Source organism: Microchirus variegatus (genome assembly GCF_963457635.1).
Source record: "Microchirus variegatus genome assembly, chromosome: 18".
NCBI classification, from domain to species: domain Eukaryota; kingdom Metazoa; phylum Chordata; class Actinopteri; order Pleuronectiformes; family Soleidae; genus Microchirus; species Microchirus variegatus.
Window position 1 is genome coordinate 24,288,457 of NC_139819.1, and position 18,509 is coordinate 24,306,965.

The 18,509-nt window shown below is 45.1% G+C and overlaps 2 protein-coding genes across 2 annotated transcripts; one reads left to right on the plus strand and one right to left on the minus strand.

The window, feature by feature from the left end:
- The first annotated feature begins 1,371 nt into the window (after positions 1-1,371).
- acta2 (actin alpha 2, smooth muscle) lies at positions 1,372-9,651 on the plus strand. Its single transcript, XM_083904568.1, has 9 exons — positions 1,372-1,431; positions 2,524-2,713; positions 2,811-2,939; positions 3,516-3,626; positions 6,685-6,769; positions 6,849-7,010; positions 7,094-7,285; positions 7,367-7,548; positions 9,065-9,651. The coding sequence occupies exons 2-9, from the start codon at positions 2,585-2,587 to the stop codon at positions 9,206-9,208; spliced, it is 1,134 nt and encodes a 377-aa protein (XP_083760694.1). The 5' UTR covers positions 1,372-1,431; positions 2,524-2,584; the 3' UTR covers positions 9,209-9,651.
- Positions 9,652-10,096: 445 nt separating this feature from the next.
- stambpl1 (STAM binding protein-like 1) lies at positions 10,097-17,768 on the minus strand (the record flags this gene model as incomplete). The annotated part of the gene is made up of 10 exons (XM_083904569.1): positions 10,097-10,153; positions 10,261-10,360; positions 10,458-10,570; positions 11,096-11,233; positions 15,444-15,568; positions 15,803-16,148; positions 16,495-16,590; positions 16,934-17,009; positions 17,077-17,294; positions 17,739-17,768. The coding sequence occupies 10 exons, from the start codon at positions 17,766-17,768 to the stop codon at positions 10,097-10,099; spliced, it is 1,299 nt and encodes a 432-aa protein (XP_083760695.1).
- Positions 17,769-18,509: the final 741 nt, after the last annotated feature.

Genomic DNA, 18,509 nt, shown 5'->3' on the forward strand with positions numbered 1-18,509 from the left:
AGGTTAAAGTTAAAGTTAAAGTTAAAGTTAAGGTTAAAGTTAAGGTTAAAGTTAAAGTCAAGGTTAAAGTTAAAGTTAAGGTTAAAGTTAAGGTTAAAGTTAAGTTTAAGTTTAAGGTTAAGTTAAAGTTAAAGTTAAAGTTAAAGTTAAGGTTAAAGTTAAAGTCAAGGTTAAAGTTAAAGTTAAGGTTAAAGTTAAGGTTAAAGTTAAGTTTAAGGTTAAGTTAAAGTTAAAGTTAAGGTTAAAGTTAAGGTTAAAGTTAAGGTACAAGTTAAAGTTAAGGTTAAAGTTAAGGTTAAAGTTAAAGTTAAAGTAAAAGTTAAAGTTAAAGTTAAGGTTAAAGTTAAGGTACAAGTTAAAGTTAAGGTTAAAGTTAAGGTTAAAGTTAAAGTTAAAGTAAAAGTTGAGGTTAAAGTTAAGGTTAAAGTTAAAGTTAAAGTTAAAGTTAAGTTTAAGTTTAAGTTTAAGTTTAAGTTAAGGTTAAGTGGCTCAGGAATGCATTATATATCTGAGTGTCCTCAGTAAGACTGCTGTGTGAGAATATGTGTGTGTGTGCTCTTGTCTTTAAATGCTTGTGAGGACCAACCTATGGCAAAACACCTTTTATGTGGGGACATTTTTCCTTGTGGGGACATTAAGGCCACAATATGTTAAAGACATGTAGATGGTGTGTGTGTGTGTGTGTGTGTGTGTGTGTGTGTGTAATAGGTGTTTTACACCATGTTTGCTGTTGTCAATCATAACAGTTTGTAAGTTAGCATTAGCATTAGCATTAGCAGCAGCAGCTCAATGTCATTCATTCATTCACAGTTTCCTGTTTGAGACGTTTAAAGAGTGACTTTCAGAATAAAAGAGTCATAAGTTCGAGTTTGAGGAGTGACCTTTGACCTTTGACCTCAACGTCAGTGTCTTTGATTTCACGACGACAAGATCACATTTTTAGGATTATGAGCTGAAATAACAAGATATATATATATGTATATATATATACATATATATACATATATACATATTATAATACAATTAAAATAATACAAAACTTTACTTTTACATGTATATATGTTTTTATATATATATATATATATATATGTACATATATATATATATAAACATATATATCTGTGTCTCTGTCTGTTGAAAGAATGCAGTGAACGATGGAGACAGTTTACAGACACAGGAGTCGTCTGATTGGCTGTTTCCCTCAGGGCCGGCCCTATAAGGAATCAAGCTGAGGAGAGAGAGGAGAGGAGGAGGAGGAGAGGAGGAGAGGAGGAAGAGGAGGAGAGGAGGAGGAGAGGAGGAGGCCATGGCCATGTTTGGGATGGAGAGAGTGATGGAGGAGGAGGAGAGTTGATAAAGTCAGAAACATCAGTCCAGACTCTCACTTCTGTCCTGTCCTCATCACCTCCCTGCACCTCCTTCACTGTTCAGGTAAGAGCAGCACCTCCTGCTTCAGGAGACCTCACCTCCTCCTTCACCTCCTCCTTCACCTCCTTCAGGAGACCTCACCTCCTCCTTCACCTCCTTCAGGAGACCTCACCTCCTCCTTCAGGAGACCTCACCTCCTCCTTCACCTCCTTCAGGAGACCTCACCTCCTGCTTCAGGAGACCTCACCTCCTGCTTCACCTCCTTCAGGAGACCTCACCTCCTCCTCCTCCTCTTCTTCCTCTGCATGTCTCACCTGTTGACCTTTGAACTCCAGGTCAATCCAGTCATTTTCTCTCTGTTTTTCTTTTGTCTGATGATGATGATGATGATGATGATGATGTTCTCTGATCATCTCTACACACACACACACACACACACACACACACACACACACACACACACACACACACTACAGAGGCCTCAGAGGGACACTCTTTGTTTGTGTTGTGATGATGATCAGGACGTTATTGATCATATTGATGAGGTCTGTTATTGATATAACTGACACACACACACACACACACACACACATTATCTCAGGCTGAAACAGCCAAACACAAACTGACTTCATGACTAAATATGGAGCAAAGAGATGGAGAGAGAGAGAGGGAGAGAGAGAGGGAGAGAGAGAGAGAGAGAGAGAGAGAGAGAGAGAGAGAGAGAGAGAGAGGGAGAGAGAGAGAGGGAGAGAGAGAGAGAGAGAGAGAGGAGAAAAGAGGTGGGCGTGCGAGGTGAACTCAGATTCCAAACAAAGTCAGAACTCTGCTTCATGACCTAATTAGGAAGTTTTCCCAGAATGCTTTGTACCTTCAGTGAAGGGCAGTGGTCGTTTGGATGAGGGGGGGGGGGGGTGAGGGGGTGTGGCCACCGCTCCATATTTGGTCGTGTTGACGCTGCTTTTTTCTTCTTCTCTCGTCTTTTATTTTTCAAATGAAACAAACGTGATTATATTTTTGTGTTTTCTGATGATGAAGATGATGATGATGATGATGATGATGAAGATGATGATGATGATGATGAAGATGATGATGTCACTTCCTGTCACAAACAGTCACATGACCTGTCTTTTTGTGTGTTTTTTTCTCTCTCCACAGAGAGTCGGTGTCGTCGTAGTGTTGTTGTTGTTGTTGTTGGACCACAGCGCCCCCTGCAGTCATGTGTGATGATGAAGAAAGCACCGCTCTGGTCTGTGATAATGGATCTGGTCTCTGTAAAGCTGGGTTTGCCGGGGACGACGCCCCCAGGGCCGTCTTCCCCTCCATCGTGGGCCGACCCAGGCACCAGGTGACCCCCCCCCCCCACACACACACACACACACACACACACACACAGGTGTAGAGTGAGACACTAACTGTGTCCATGTGTCCATGTCTGTCCTCAGGGAGTGATGGTGGGAATGGGACAGAAGGACAGTTACGTGGGTGACGAGGCTCAGAGTAAGAGAGGAATCCTCACTCTGAAATATCCCATTGAACATGGAATCATCACCAACTGGGACGACATGGAGAAGGTGAGACACCTGTCCTCACAGTGTCCTCACAGTGTCCTCACAGTGTCCTCTGTCTGTCCTCACAGTGTCCTCACAGTGTCCTCTGTCTGTCCTCAGATTGTCCTCTATGTGTCCTCAGAGTGTCCTCAAAGTGTCCTCACTGTGTCCTCAGAGTGTCCTCTATGTGTCCTCAGAGTGTCCTCAGTGTGTCCTCAGATTGTCCTCTATGTGTCCTCAGAGTGTCCTCAGTGTGTCCTCACTGTGTCCTCAGAGTGTCCTCTATGTGTCCTCAGAGTGTCCTCAGTGTGTCCTCAGATTGTCCTCTATGTGTCCTCAGAGTGTCCTCAGAGTGTCCTCACTGTGTCCTCAGAGTGTCCTCTATGTGTCCTCAGAGTGTCCTCAGTGTGTCCTCAGATTGTCCTCTATGTGTCCTCAGAGTGTCCTCAGTGTGTCCTCCATGTCCTCAGTGTAATAACCCTGTCATACCTCAGAGTGTCCTCAGAGTGTCCTCAGAGTGTCCTCAGAGTGTCCTCAGAGTGTCCTCCATGTCCTCAGTGTAATAACCCTGTCATAACTGTGTGCTCTGTGATTGGTCAGATCTGGCATCACTCGTTCTATAACGAGCTCAGAGTTGCTCCTGAAGAACATCCTACTCTTCTGACTGAAGCTCCACTCAACCCTAAAGCTAACAGAGAGAAGATGACACAGGTACTGCACTCTGCACTACACTGTAGTACTCTGTACTGCACTCTGTACTACACTGTAGTATTCTGTACTGCACTCTGTACTGCACTGTAGTATTCTGTACTGCACTCTGTACTACACTGTAGTACTCTGTACTGCACTCTGTACTACACTGTAGTACTCTGTACTGCACTGTACTGCACTGTACTACACTGTACTGCACTCTGTACTACACTGTAGTATTCTGTACTGCACTGTACTGCACTCTGCACTACACTGTAGTATTCTGTACTGCACTCTGTACTACACTGTAGTATTCTGTACTGCACTCTGTACTGCACTGTAGTATTCTGTACTGCACTCTGTACTACACTGTAGTACTCTGTACTGCACTCTGTACTACACTGTAGTACTCTGTACTGCACTGTACTGCACTGTACTACACTGTACTGCACTCTGTACTACACTGTAGTACTCTGTACTGCACTCTGTACTACACTGTACTACACTGTACTGCACTGTACTGCACTGTACTGCACTCTGTACTACACTGTACTGCACTGCACTGTACTACACTGTACTGCACTCTGTACTACACTGTAGTACTCTGTACTGCACTCTGTACTACACTGTACTACACTGTACTGCACTGTACTGCACTCTGTACTACACTGTACTGCACTGTACTGCACTCTGTACTACACTGTACTGCACTCTGTACTACACTGTAGTACTCTGTACTGCACTCTGTACTACACTGTACTGCACTGTACTGCACTCTGTACTACACTGTAGTACTCTGTACTGCACTGTACTGCACTGTACTACACTGTACTGCACTCTGTACTACACTGTAGTACTCTGTACTGCACTCTGTACTACACTGTACTACACTGTACTGCACTGTACTGCACTGTACTGCACTCTGTACTACACTGTACTGCACTGCACTGTACTACACTGTACTGCACTCTGTACTACACTGTAGTACTCTGTACTGCACTCTGTACTACACTGTACTACACTGTACTGCACTGTACTGCACTCTGTACTACACTGTACTGCACTGTACTGCACTCTGTACTACACTGTACTGCACTCTGTACTACACTGTAGTACTCTGTACTGCACTCTGTACTACACTGTACTGCACTGTACTGCACGCTGTACTACACTGTAGTACTCTGTACTGCACTCTGTACTGCACTGTGTACTGCACTGTACTGCACTGTACTGCATTGTACTGCACTGTACTGCACTCTGTACTACACTGTACTACACTGTAGTACACTATACTGCACTCTGTACTGCACTGTACTACACTATACTGCACTCTGTACTGCACTGTACTGCACTCTGTACTACACTTTACTACACTGTAGTACACTCTACTATATTGTACTACACTGTACTGCACTGTACAACAATACTACACACTATATAACACTCAATACTACTTTTATGTCGTTATAATGTTTTAAAACATATTATGTCATTATAATGACGTTTGAACATGTTATAATGACGTTATAATGATGTTAAACATGTTATAATGATGTTAAATATGTTATAATGACGTTATAATGATGTTAAATATCTTATAATGACGTTATAATGATGTTAAATATCTTATAATGACGTTATAATGATGTTAAACATGTTATAATGATGTTAAATATGTTATAATGACGTTATAATGATGTTAAATATGTTATAATGACGTTATAATGATGTTAAATATGTTATAATGATGTTATAATGATGTTAAATATGTTATAATGACGTTATAATGATGTTAAATATCTTATAATGACGTTATAATGATGTTAAACATGTTATAATGATGTTAAATATGTTATAATGACGTTATAATGATGTTAAATATCTTATAATGACGTTATAATGATGTTAAACATGTTATAATGATGTTAAATATGTTTTAATGACGTTATAATGATGTTAAATATCTTATAATGACGTTATAATGATGTTAAACATGTTATAATGATGTTAAATATGTTTTAATGACGTTATAATGATGTTAAATATCTTATAATGACGTTATAATGATGTTAAACATGTTATGTCGTTATAATGATGTTAAACATGTTATAATATCGTTATAATGATGTTAAACATGTTATAATGATGTTAAATATGTTATAATGATGTTAAATATGTAATAATGGCGTTATAATGATGTTAAACATGTTATAATGTCGTTATAATGATGTTAAACATGTTATAATGACGTTATAATGATGTTAAATCTTATAATGACGTTATAATGATGTTAAACATGTTATGTCATTATAATGACGTCAAACATGTTATAATGTCATAATAACGATGTTAAACATGTTACAATGTCGTTATAAGGATGTTAAACATGTTATAGTGATGTTAAATATGTTATAATGACGTTATAATGATGTTAAATATGTTATAATGACGTTATAATGATGTTAAATATGTTATAATGACATTATAATGATGTTAAACATGTTATAATGACGTTATTATGATGTTAAATATGTTATAATGTTGTTATAATGATGTTAAACATGTTATAATGACGTTATAATGATGTTCAACATGTTATAATGACGTTATAATGATGTTAAACATGTTATAATGACGTTATAATGATGTTGAATATGTTATAACGACGTTATGATGATGTTAAATATGTTATAATGATGTTAAACATGTTATAATGTCGTTATAATGATGTTAAACATGTTATAATGACGTTATAATGATGTTAAACATGTTATAATGATGTTATAATGATGTCAAATATGTTATAATGACGTTATAATGATGTTAAACATGTTATAATGACGTTATAATGATGTTGAATATGTTATAACGACGTTATGATGATGTTAAATATGTTATAACGATGTTAAACTTGTTATAATGACGTTATAATGATGTTGAATATGTTATAACGACGTGATAATGATGTTAAACATGTTATAGTGATGTTAAACATGTTATAATGACATTATAATGACGTTAAACATGTTATAATGTTACAATAATATAATAATAAGTTACTGTTTTCTTGTGTGCACAGATCATGTTTGAGACCTTTAACGTTCCTGCCATGTACGTGGCCATTCAGGCCGTCCTGTCTCTGTACGCCTCAGGACGCACCACAGGTTAGTGCTTAGACCACGCCCACTCACTGTCACTCACAGAGTCATGTGACAGAGTCACGTGACTGACTGCGTCCTCCAGGTATCGTCCTGGACTCTGGAGACGGCGTCACCCACAACGTCCCGATCTACGAGGGTTACGCTCTGCCTCACGCCATCATGAGGTTGGACCTGGCTGGACGTGACCTGACCGACTACCTCATGAAGATCCTGACAGAGCGAGGCTACAGCTTCGTCACCACGGGTACGACGGAGGACGTCTCCGGTGTCTCAGCCGCTCGTCTCCGTGTCCACGTTTGTCTCACCGTCTCTGTTGTGTGTCCTCAGCTGAGAGAGAAATCGTCCGCGACATCAAGGAGAAGTTGTGTTACGTGGCGTTGGACTTTGAGAACGAGATGGGGACGGCGGCTACGTCGTCTTCTCTGGAGAAGAGCTACGAGCTTCCTGATGGACAGGTCATCACCATCGGCAACGAGAGGTTCCGCTGCCCGGAGACACTTTTCCAGCCGTCCTTCATTGGTGAGACATGTGTCCATCTGTCCTTCAGTCTGACCCTCTGACCTCCGCTAACCCCCCTCGTCCTCTGTCCTCTGTCCTCAGGGATGGAGTCAGCTGGTATCCACGAGACGACGTACAACAGCATCATGAAGTGTGACATCGACATCCGCAAAGACCTGTACGCTAACAACGTGCTGTCAGGAGGAACCACCATGTACCCGGGCATCGCCGACCGCATGCAGAAGGAGATCACTGCGCTAGCCCCGAGCACCATGAAGATCAAGGTGAGCACACGTTAGCTCACACGTTAGCTCACCTGTTAGCTCAGCTGTTAGCTCACACGTTAGCTCAGCTGTTAGCCTGCAGGTCAAAGGTCACTGCGCTAGCTCCGAGCACCATGAAGATCAAGGTGAGCACACGTTAGCTCACACGTTAGCTCAGCTGTTAGCTCAGCTGTTAGCCTGCAGGTCAAAGGTCACTGCGCTAGCCCCGAGCACCATGAAGATCAAGGTGAGCACACGTTAGCTCACACGTTAGCTCACCTGTTAGCTCAGCTGTTAGCTCACACGTTAGCTCAGCTGTTAGCCTGCAGGTCAAAGGTCACTGCGCTAGCTCCGAGCACCATGAAGATCAAGGTGAGCACACGTTAGCTCACACGTTAGCTCAGCTGTTAGCTCAGCTGTTAGCCTGCAGGTCAAAGGTCACTGCGCTAGCCCCGAGCACCATGAAGATCAAGGTTAGCACACGTTAGCTCACACGTTAGCCTGCAGGTCAAAGGTCACTGTGCTAGCTCCAAGGCCCATGAAGATCAAGGTGAGCACACGTTAGCTCAGCTGTTAGCTCAGCTTAGCCTGCAGGTCAAAGGTCACTGCGCTAGCCCAGAGCACCATGAAGATCAAGGTTAGCACATGTTAGCTCACAAGTTAGACTGCAGGTCAAAGGTCGCTGCGCTAGCTCCGAGCACCATGAAGATCAAGGTTAGCACACGTTAGCTCACACGTTAGCCTGCAGGTCAAAGGTCCCTGCGCTAGCTCCGAGCACCATGAAGATCAAGGTGAGCACATGTTAGCTCACACGTTAGCTCAGCTGTTAGCTCAGCTAAGCCTGCAGGTCAAAGGTCGATGCGCTAGCTCCGAGCACCATGAAAATCAAGGTGAGCACACGTTAGCTCACACGTTAGCTCACCTGTTAGCCTGCAGGTCAAAGGTCAATGCGCTAGCCCAGACCACCATGAAGATCAAGGTTAGCACACGTTAGCTCACCTATTAGCTCACCTGGTAGCCCTAGCCCTTGGCATAAATCTACTGTCAGTAAAAAGTCACCAAACAGGTTCCTGCTAGCTGGAGAGAGCCCGATGCTAACAGCAACACTGGCAGGACATTAGCCCAAACAAAGCTAAAAATATCTTACAGTTCTTATTCTTACAGTTAGCAACAACTTAGTTAAATAAAGTTAGTAAAGAGCTAACCAGAAGTTACCTGAAAGTTAGTTGAAATAAATTCACTAAAGTTTAACAGAACAGACAAGTCAACTGAATGCTTGCTAACTGCTAGCACACATAAAAATACAGTTCGCAAAAATCGATGATCGTTGATAAAAATGTTCAATAATGCGATCAAAAAGATAACGAATATTAACCTGAAAGTCAAAGGTTAGCCTCAAGCTAACTAAAACTTAGCCTTAAGATGTTTCTATAACTAAAACTAAATGACGGCGCTAACGACTGCAGCTTGAACTCTGAATTGTTGTTGTTTTACTGTAATTGTTACCTGTGAGCTGACTTCGCCCCCTCGCCCTCAGATCATCGCCCCCCCTGAGAGGAAGTACTCAGTGTGGATCGGCGGCTCCATCTTAGCGTCGCTCAGCACCTTCCAGCAGATGTGGATCAGTAAGCAGGAGTACGACGAGGCGGGGCCGTCCATCGTCCACCGCAAGTGCTTCTAAAGCCTCCCTGACCACGCCCCCTGCCCCGCCCCCCTGCCCCCCGCCACCTGTAGCTCCAGCACTGTCTTTACTTTAATCCTCACTGAGCACGAGCGAACGGGTCTGAGATAAGCCCCGCCCCCTCACACAGGATGTCACTTCCTGTTTCATTCATTTTAACAACGGCTGGAAAAAGGGAAGTGATGTCATGATTCCAGACCTTCAATGATTCAGAGCTCCTCCCCCTCTGCTCACCTGAAAACTGTGAATTGAGTCGTCCATCTTTAGCCCCGCCCCCTCCCCACCGCCATGTTGGTTCAGTTTTTTTATTTTTTGACGAGTAAAGCGCATGGTGATGATGTCACAGAGGGATGATGATGTCACAGAGGGATGATGATGTCATGGTGGTTTAACTCTGGGAGGCGTGGCCTCATGGTGCTGTAGAGAAGGTGTTTAACAAAATAAGAGTCTTTAACAAAATAAAAGATCTGTGATACGACAAACTGAGTCTGTCTTCATTCAGACCTGGACCCTGACTCAGACCACAGTCCAGACCTGGACCCTGACTCAGACCACAGTCCAGGTGAGTCAGATAAAAAACGTGATGAAACAAACGTTTATTTATTTACAGACTTTATTTAAAACAGTCTTTTATTTTGAAATAACGGTGAGAAACAGGAAACACTTCCTCTGAGTCTGACAATAATGTCACAGCCCTGAGTCAGGAGGTGTGTCCTGGATCCTCCTCCACCAATCACAGGCCAGAGCTCAGGATTTCAAAATATAAGTTTCACAGTAACAGGACAAGTTTTTTTTGTTTTTGTTTCAAACATCAAACATCATGTTCTTCATGAGAAGGCACTGAGTCACTTCCTGCTTCACTTCCTGCTTCACAGCGCCTCCTGTCTGTCACCTGAGGTCCAGCAGAATGACCTTTGACTCCCTCACCACCACATGTTTACACACCTGAGGGCGAAAGAAAGACAGAGGCTGTGGGTGAATCAGTGCACTTAGCTTAGCTTAGCTTAGCTTAGCTAAGCTTAGCACCCAGGTTAGCATTAGCTCAGACTCACAGAGAAGAGAGGAGGTTCTTTAGAGTGAGGGTGGAAACCTTTGAGTCTGCATCCAGAGACCTCGCTCATCCCTGATCCACTCAGTCTGAACACACCAGTGCTGCAGGGGGGAGGGGGCGGAGTCACAACCACACACACACACGTGAGCGACTGAAGGTCACGCTGAAATGCATCATGGGAGTGAGAGGCGGACCTACTCGTTGTGTTTGGGAGCGCAGACGATGGCGACGGCCTCAGGTAACATCAGCTGATACGAACAATGAGTGTGAAGATCTACACTGGACAGGAAGGCTGTCTGTGTGGGGTGAGTCTACACACACACACACACACACACATGGAGAGAGACACACACACACACACACACACACACACATGGGGAGAGACACACACACACACACACACACACACACATGGAGAGAGACACACACACACACATGGCGAGAGACACACACACACACATGGAGACACACACACACGAGAGAGAGACACACACACACACACACACACACACATGGAGAGAGAGACACACACACATAAGGTTAAACCACAGAGACAGAGACAGAGTGAGACCTCTGTCCTTCTGTTACAATCTCTCTCTCTCACTCATCTGTTGCTCGCCCACAGACTGTTGCCATGGTGATTTTTGATCATGCAAATGAAGTGTGTGTGTGTGTGTGTGTGTGTGTGTGTGTGTGTGTCCACATGTCCATGAATGTAACTGAAATTCTCTGAAGTATGTGTTGTGTTATTAGCACAGAGACACTTAGCCTGTGCTAGCGTGTGTTAGCATGTAGCATGTAGCATGTAGCATGTAGCATGTAGCATGTAGCCTCACATGGATCCAGCCCAGTGTCAGCAGGTTGTGTTGATCCTGGAAACTGAACAGTTCCTCCACGTTCTCCATGTCACAGAAATCTGGACCTGATGACTGTTTGGGGATCACAACATGACTCAGCAGAAACTCATTATGTGTCTGTGGGCGAGAGAGAGAGAGAGAGAGAGAGAGGATCACAACATGACTCAGCAGAAACTCATTATGTGTCTGTGGGCGAGAGAGAGAGAGAGAGAGAGAGAGGATCACAACATGACTCAGCAGAAACTCATTATGTGTCTGTGGGCGAGAGAGAGAGAGAGAGAGAGAGAGAGAGAGAGAGAGGATCACAACATGACTCAGCAGAAACTCATTATGTGTCTGTGGGCGAGAGAGAGAGAGAGAGAGAGAGAGGATCACAACATGACTCAGCAGAAACTCATTATGTGTCTGTGGGCGAGAGAGAGAGAGAGAGAGAGAGAGAGAGAGAGAGAGAGAGGATCACAACATGACTCAGCAGAAACTCATTATGTGTCTGTGGGCGAGAGAGAGAGAGAGAGAGAGAGAGAGAGGATCACAACATGACTCAGCAGAAACTCATTATGTGTCTGTGGGCGAGAGAGAGAGAGAGAGAGAGAGAGAGAGGATCACAACATGACTCAGCAGAAACTCATTATGTGTCTGTGGGCGAGAGAGAGAGAGAGAGAGAGAGAGAGAGAGAGAGAGAGAGAGGATCACAACATGACTCAGCAGAAACTCATTATGTGTCTGTGGGCGAGAGAGAGAGAGAGAGAGAGAGAGAGAGGATCACAACATGACTCAGCAGAAACTCATTATGTGTCTGTGGGCGAGAGAGAGAGAGAGAGAGAGAGGATCACAACATGACTCAGCAGAAACTCATTATGTGTCTGTGGGCGAGAGAGAGTGAGAGAGAGAGAGGATCACAACATGACTCAGCAGAAACTCATTATGTGTCTGTGGGCGAGAGAGAGAGAGAGAGAGAGAGAGAGAGAATCACAACATGACTCAGCAGAAACTCATGTGTCTGTGGGCGAGAGAGAGAGAGAGAGAGAGAGAGAGAGAGGATCACAACATGACTCAGCAGAAACTCATTATGTGTCTGTGGGCGAGAGAGAGAGAGAGAGAGAGAGAGAGAGGATCACAACATGACTCAGCAGAAACTCATTATGTGTCTGTGGGCGAGAGAGAGAGAGAGAGAGAGGATCACAACATGACTCAGCAGAAACTCATTATGTGTCTGTGGGCGAGAGAGAGAGAGAGAGAGAGAGAGAGGATCACAACATGACTCAGCAGAAACTCATTATGTGTCTGTGGGCGAGAGAGAGAGAGAGAGAGAGAGAGAGGATCACAACATGACTCAGCAGAAACTCATTATGTGTCTGTGGGCGAGAGAGAGAGAGAGAGAGAGAGAGAGAGAGAGAGGATCACAACATGACTCAGCAGAAACTCATTATGTGTCTGTGGGCGAGAGAGAGAGAGAGAGAGAGAGAGAGAGGATCACAACATGACTCAGCAGAAACTCATTATGTGTCTGTGGGCGAGAGAGAGAGAGAGAGAGAGGATCACAACATGACTCAGCAGAAACTCATTATGTGTCTGTGGGCGAGAGAGAGAGAGAGAGAGAGAGAGAGGATCACAACATGACTCAGCAGAAACTCATTATGTGTCTGTGGGCGAGAGAGAGAGAGAGAGAGAGAGAGAGAGGATCACAACATGACTCAGCAGAAACTCATTATGTGTCTGTGGGCGAGAGAGAGAGAGAGAGAGAGGATCACAACATGACTCAGCAGAAACTCATTATGTGTCTGTGGGCGAGAGAGAGAGAGAGAGAGAGAGAGAGAGGATCACAACATGACTCAGCAGAAACTCATTATGTGTCTGTGGGCGAGAGAGAGAGAGAGAGAGAGAGAGAGGATCACAACATGACTCAGCAGAAACTCATTATGTGTCTGTGGGCGAGAGAGAGAGAGAGAGAGAGAGAGAGAGGATCACCACATGACTCAGCAGAAACTCATTATGTGTCTGTGGGCGAGAGAGAGAGAGAGAGAGAGAGAGGATCACAACATGACTCAGCAGAAACTCATTATGTGTCTGTGGGCGAGAGAGAGAGAGAGAGAGAGAGAGAGAGGATCACAACATGACTCAGCAGAAACTCATTATGTGTCTGTGGGCGAGAGAGAGAGAGAGAGAGAGAGAGAGGATCACAACATGACTCAGCAGAAACTCATTATGTGTCTGTGGGCGAGAGAGAGAGAGAGAGAGAGAGAGAGAGAGAGGATCACAACATGACTCAGCAGAAACTCATTATGTGTCTGTGGGCGAGAGAGAGAGAGAGAGAGAGAGAGAGAGGATCACAACATGACTCAGCAGAAACTCATTATGTGTCTGTGGGCGAGAGAGAGAGAGAGAGAGAGAGAGAGAGAGAGGATCACAACATGACTCAGCAGAAACTCATTATGTGTCTGTGGGCGAGAGAGAGAGAGAGAGAGAGGATCACAACATGACTCAGCAGAAACTCATTATGTGTCTGTGGGCGAGAGAGAGAGAGAGAGAGAGAGAGAGAGGATCACAACATGACTCAGCAGAAACTCATTATGTGTCTGTGGGCGAGAGAGAGAGAGAGAGAGAGAGAGGATCACAACATGACTCAGCAGAAACTCATTATGTGTCTGTGGGCGAGAGAGAGAGAGAGAGAGAGAGGATCACAACATGACTCAGCAGAAACTCATTATGTGTCTGTGGGCGAGAGAGAGAGAGAGAGAGAGAGAGGATCACAACATGACTCAGCAGAAACTCATTATGTGTCTGTGGGCGAGAGAGAGAGAGAGAGGATCACAACATGACTCAGCAGAAACTCATTATGTGTCTGTGGGCGAGAGAGAGAGAGAGAGAGAGAGAGAGAGAGAGAGGATCACAACATGACTCAGCAGAAACTCATTATGTGTCTGTGGGCGAGAGAGAGAGAGAGAGAGAGAGAGAGAGAGGATCACAACATGACTCAGCAGAAACTCATTATGTGTCTGTGGGCGAGAGAGAGAGAGAGAGAGAGAGAGAGAGAGGATCACAACATGACTCAGCAGAAACTCATTATGTGTCTGTGGGCGAGAGAGAGAGAGAGAGAGAGGATCACAACATGACTCAGCAGAAACTCATTATGTGTCTGTGGGCGCGAGAGAGAGAGAGAGAGAGAGAGAGAGAGGATCACAACATGACTCAGCAGAAACTCATTATGTGTCTGTGGGCGAGAGAGAGAGAGAGAGAGAGGATCACAACATGACTCAGCAGAAACTCATTATGTGTCTGTGGGCGAGAGAGAGAGAGAGAGAGAGAGAGAGAGAGGATCACAACATGACTCAGCAGAAACTCATTATGTGTCTGTGGGCGAGAGAGAGAGAGAGAGAGAGAGAGGATCACAACATGACTCAGCAGAAACTCATTATGTGTCTGTGGGCGAGAGAGAGAGAGAGAGGATCACAACATGACTCAGCAGAAACTCATTATGTGTCTGTGGGCGAGAGAGAGAGAGAGAGAGAGAGAGAGAGAGAGGATCACAACATGACTCAGCAGAAACTCATTATGTGTCTGTGGGCGAGAGAGAGAGAGAGAGAGAGAGAGAGAGAGGATCACAACATGACTCAGCAGAAACTCATTATGTGTCTGTGGGCGAGAGAGAGAGAGAGAGAGAGAGAGAGAGAGGATCACAACATGACTCAGCAGAAACTCATTATGTGTCTGTGGGCGAGAGAGAGAGAGAGAGAGAGGATCACAACATGACTCAGCAGAAACTCATTATGTGTCTGTGGGCGCGAGAGAGAGAGAGAGAGAGAGAGAGAGAGGATCACAACATGACTCAGCAGAAACTCATTATGTGTCTGTGGGCGAGAGAGAGAGAGAGAGAGAGGATCACAACATGACTCAGCAGAAACTCATTATGTGTCTGTGGGCGAGAGAGAGAGAGAGAGAGAGAGAGAGAGAGGATCACAACATGACTCAGCAGAAACTCATTATGTGTCTGTGGGCGAGAGAGAGAGAGAGAGAGAGAGAGGATCACAACATGACTCAGCAGAAACTCATTATGTGTCTGTGGGCGAGAGAGAGAGAGAGAGGATCACAACATGACTCAGCAGAAACTCATTATGTGTCTGTGGGCGAGAGAGAGAGAGAGAGAGAGAGAGAGAGAGAGAGAGAGGATCACAACATGACTCAGCAGAAACTCATTATGTGTCTGTGGGCGAGAGAGAGAGAGAGAGAGAGAGAGAGAGAGGATCACAACATGACTCAGCAGAAACTCATTATGGATGATAGATGAATGAGTGATAGATGAATGAGTGATGAATGAATGAACTCTCACCAGTCGTCCACAGAGAACACCACACGTCTCGATTCCTCTCGTTGTGTTTGTGTCGGCGAGCGACAAGAAACGATGAGTCAGATCTCTGGGAATCACCACCCGCCTCAGACCATCCACTCTCTGAGCTGCACACAAAACAAACACACCCAGGAACATGAAGACTCTGTGTGTGTGTGTGTGTGTCTGTCTGTGTGTGTGTGTGTATGAGTGTGTGTGTGTCTGTGTGTGTGTATGAGTGGGTGTGTGTATGTGTGTGTGTGTGTGTGTGTGTGTGTGTGTGTAAGTGGGTGTGTGTGTGTTTGTGCGTGAGTGTGTGTGTGTGTGTGTGTTTGTGCGTGAGTGTGTGTGTGTGTCCTCACTGTGTACTCCTGGTCTGCTGATGTGAGCAGGAGCTCTGTTTCTGTTAGGCTCCACCCCCTGGGATCTGACGCCACCTCTGATTGGCCGACAGGAGCCGTCCGTCACCTCAGGCACTTTGGTGTCCCTCTTTGGCTCCGCCTCCTGTCCTCTGTGATTGGCCAGCTCCTGCCTCCTCAGCTGATCCTCGAAGTATCTGAACTGTTCAGACTCGATCTGCATTCGTCTCAGATCGGCGACGCGCTGCCGCTCGCCCTCCACCAGCAGGTGTCGCCCTTTGTCCTCGTCCAATAGGGACCTGTGCTGCAGCTGCTGGCCACGCCCACCAACCACCACCGTGGCCTGGCTCTGAACACACACACACACACACAATATCGTGATAATATCGTGATAACATCGTGATTTAAATATCGTGATTTAAATATTGTGATTTAAATATCGTGATTTAAATATTGTGATAATATCGTGACTTAAATATCGAGATAATATCGTGATTTAAATATCGTGATAATATCGTGATTTAAATATCGTGACTTAAATAGCGTGATAATATCGTGACTTAAATATCGTGATAATATCATCACTTGAACATCGTGACTTAAACATATTATATCTAATAAACTAATATCACACGGCGTGAGTAAATCACACACACACACAGGTGAAGCGCTGTGATTGGTCGACTCAAACCCACCTGAGCGCTGATGAAGTCTCGATGTTCTCGACCGTATTTCTCCTCCAGACGTTTCTTCAGCTCGTCTTTACGAGGAAAAGCCACTTCCTGAAGTTTCTGCACAAACAAACGTGGATTATGTTCATCAGAGGAACTCAGATTACACAGATTATACAGATTACACAGATTACACACATTATACAGATTACACAGATTACACAGATTATACAGATTATACAGATTACACAGATTATACAGATTACACAGATTACACAGATTATACAGATTATACAGATTACACACATTATACAGATTACACAGATTACACAGATTATACAGATTACACAGATTACACAGATTATACAGATTATACAGATTACACAGATTACACAGATTATACAGATTACACAGATTACACAGATTACACAGATTATACAGATTATACAGATTATCACTGTACCTTCATGATGAGCTGCTTCTCAGGGACGCTGCACTGCTGATAATCTCTGTGACTTGGCAGTTTCTCTACAAACAGACTGAAGACAGAGAGGTCAGGGGTCAGGGGTCAGAGGTCAGCCTGTGTGTGTGTGTGTGGTTCCTCACGTGATGAACTTGTTGTAGAGGACGTAGGCGTTCTCCAGACTTCCCTCCTGCAGGTAGACGGCGGCCATGCGCTCCATCTCCACACCTGAGCGAAGGTAACGCCGCGGCTCGATGTCCTCGTTCATCTCCACGCTGTTTCCCATCTTCCCCAGCGCTCGCACACGCTCCGCCGCCGTTAGCGACACGTCGGTGTAATCTGGCTCTGCAGCTAGCTTCTTCTGCACGACACACACACACACACACACTGTGTGAGGAGAGGGCGACGCCCCCTGGAGGCAGCAAACACACACAGTGTCCTCTCCCACGTTCATCAAACATCTTACAGCTGAGATTTCCCGCGGCTGCAGAGGAGCCTGAATGCAGCGTTTGTTCCACAGCTCATTTACATACGAGGACGTGAACGAGGTCAGTGTGAGGAGAGAGGTGACGAGGAGGGAGGGAAGGAAGGAAGGAAGGAAGGAAGGAAGGAAGGAAGGAAGGAAGGAAGGAAGGAAGGAAGGAAGGAAGGAAGGAAGGTTAGTATTCATCAAGAGAGAGGTGATGAGGAGGGAAGGAAGGATGTTTAAGTGATGATATTATCACGAATAACCAGAATAATTAAAGTGATTGTATTTTTGTCTTCACACACACACACACACACACACACACACACACACACTCACCAGTGTATTTAAGCTGAAGCCTTGGTCCATTGTGTGTGTGTGTGTGTGTGTGTGTGTGTCACTTGTCGGCCCACGACCGCCTCGTCCGTCTGTCTCCTCCCATCATGCTTCACTGCAGCAGAAGACAAACACACACACACACACACACACACACACACACACACACACATGTTACTGTGACAGTTTAGCATGTGGGCTAAAGCTAACAGTCAGAGCCATGTGTGGCTCCTCCTCCTCCTCCTCCTCCTCCTCCTCCTCCTCATCATCACGCCCACTTATCCTTCAGTTTGCTCCAGTTGCCATGACAACCGTATCCAATCGTCCAATGAGTCACGATCGTCGACATCAGAGAAGACAACGACCTCGCTGTGAGAGGGTGAACATCACTCATTCACCATGTCATCTGACCTCTGACCTGAGGGGGGCAGCACTGAGGAACTCAATCCTGATGGTGTTTTTGAGCAGCGTGTGACGCAGTGTACGCCTGCAGGTGGCGATGTTTGACGCAGAGTACGTCCTGCAGGTGGCGATGTTTGACGCAGCGTGTGACGCAGTGTACGTCCTGCAGGTGGCGATGTTTGACGCAGCGTGTGACGCAGTGTACGTCCTGCAGGTGGCGGTGTTTGTCCAGCGTGTGACGCAGCGTACATCCTGCAGGTGGCGATGTTTGACGCAGTGTGTGACGCAGTGTATGTCCTGCAGGTGGCGATGTTTGACGCAGTGTGTGACGCAGTGTACGTCCTGCAGGTGGCGATGTTTGACGCAGTGTAC

Bases quoted from the DNA above. Each gene is read 5' to 3' on its own strand.
- acta2 (XM_083904568.1), top strand. From the start codon at position 2,585: ATGTGTGATGATGAAGAAAGCACCGCTCTGGTCTGTGATAATGGATCT. The intron at 2,940-3,515 runs GTGAGACACCTG...GTGATTGGTCAG, and splicing joins ACTGGGACGACATGGAGAAG to ATCTGGCATCACTCGTTCTA. The intron at 6,770-6,848 runs GTTAGTGCTTAG...TGCGTCCTCCAG, and splicing joins CGCCTCAGGACGCACCACAG to GTATCGTCCTGGACTCTGGA.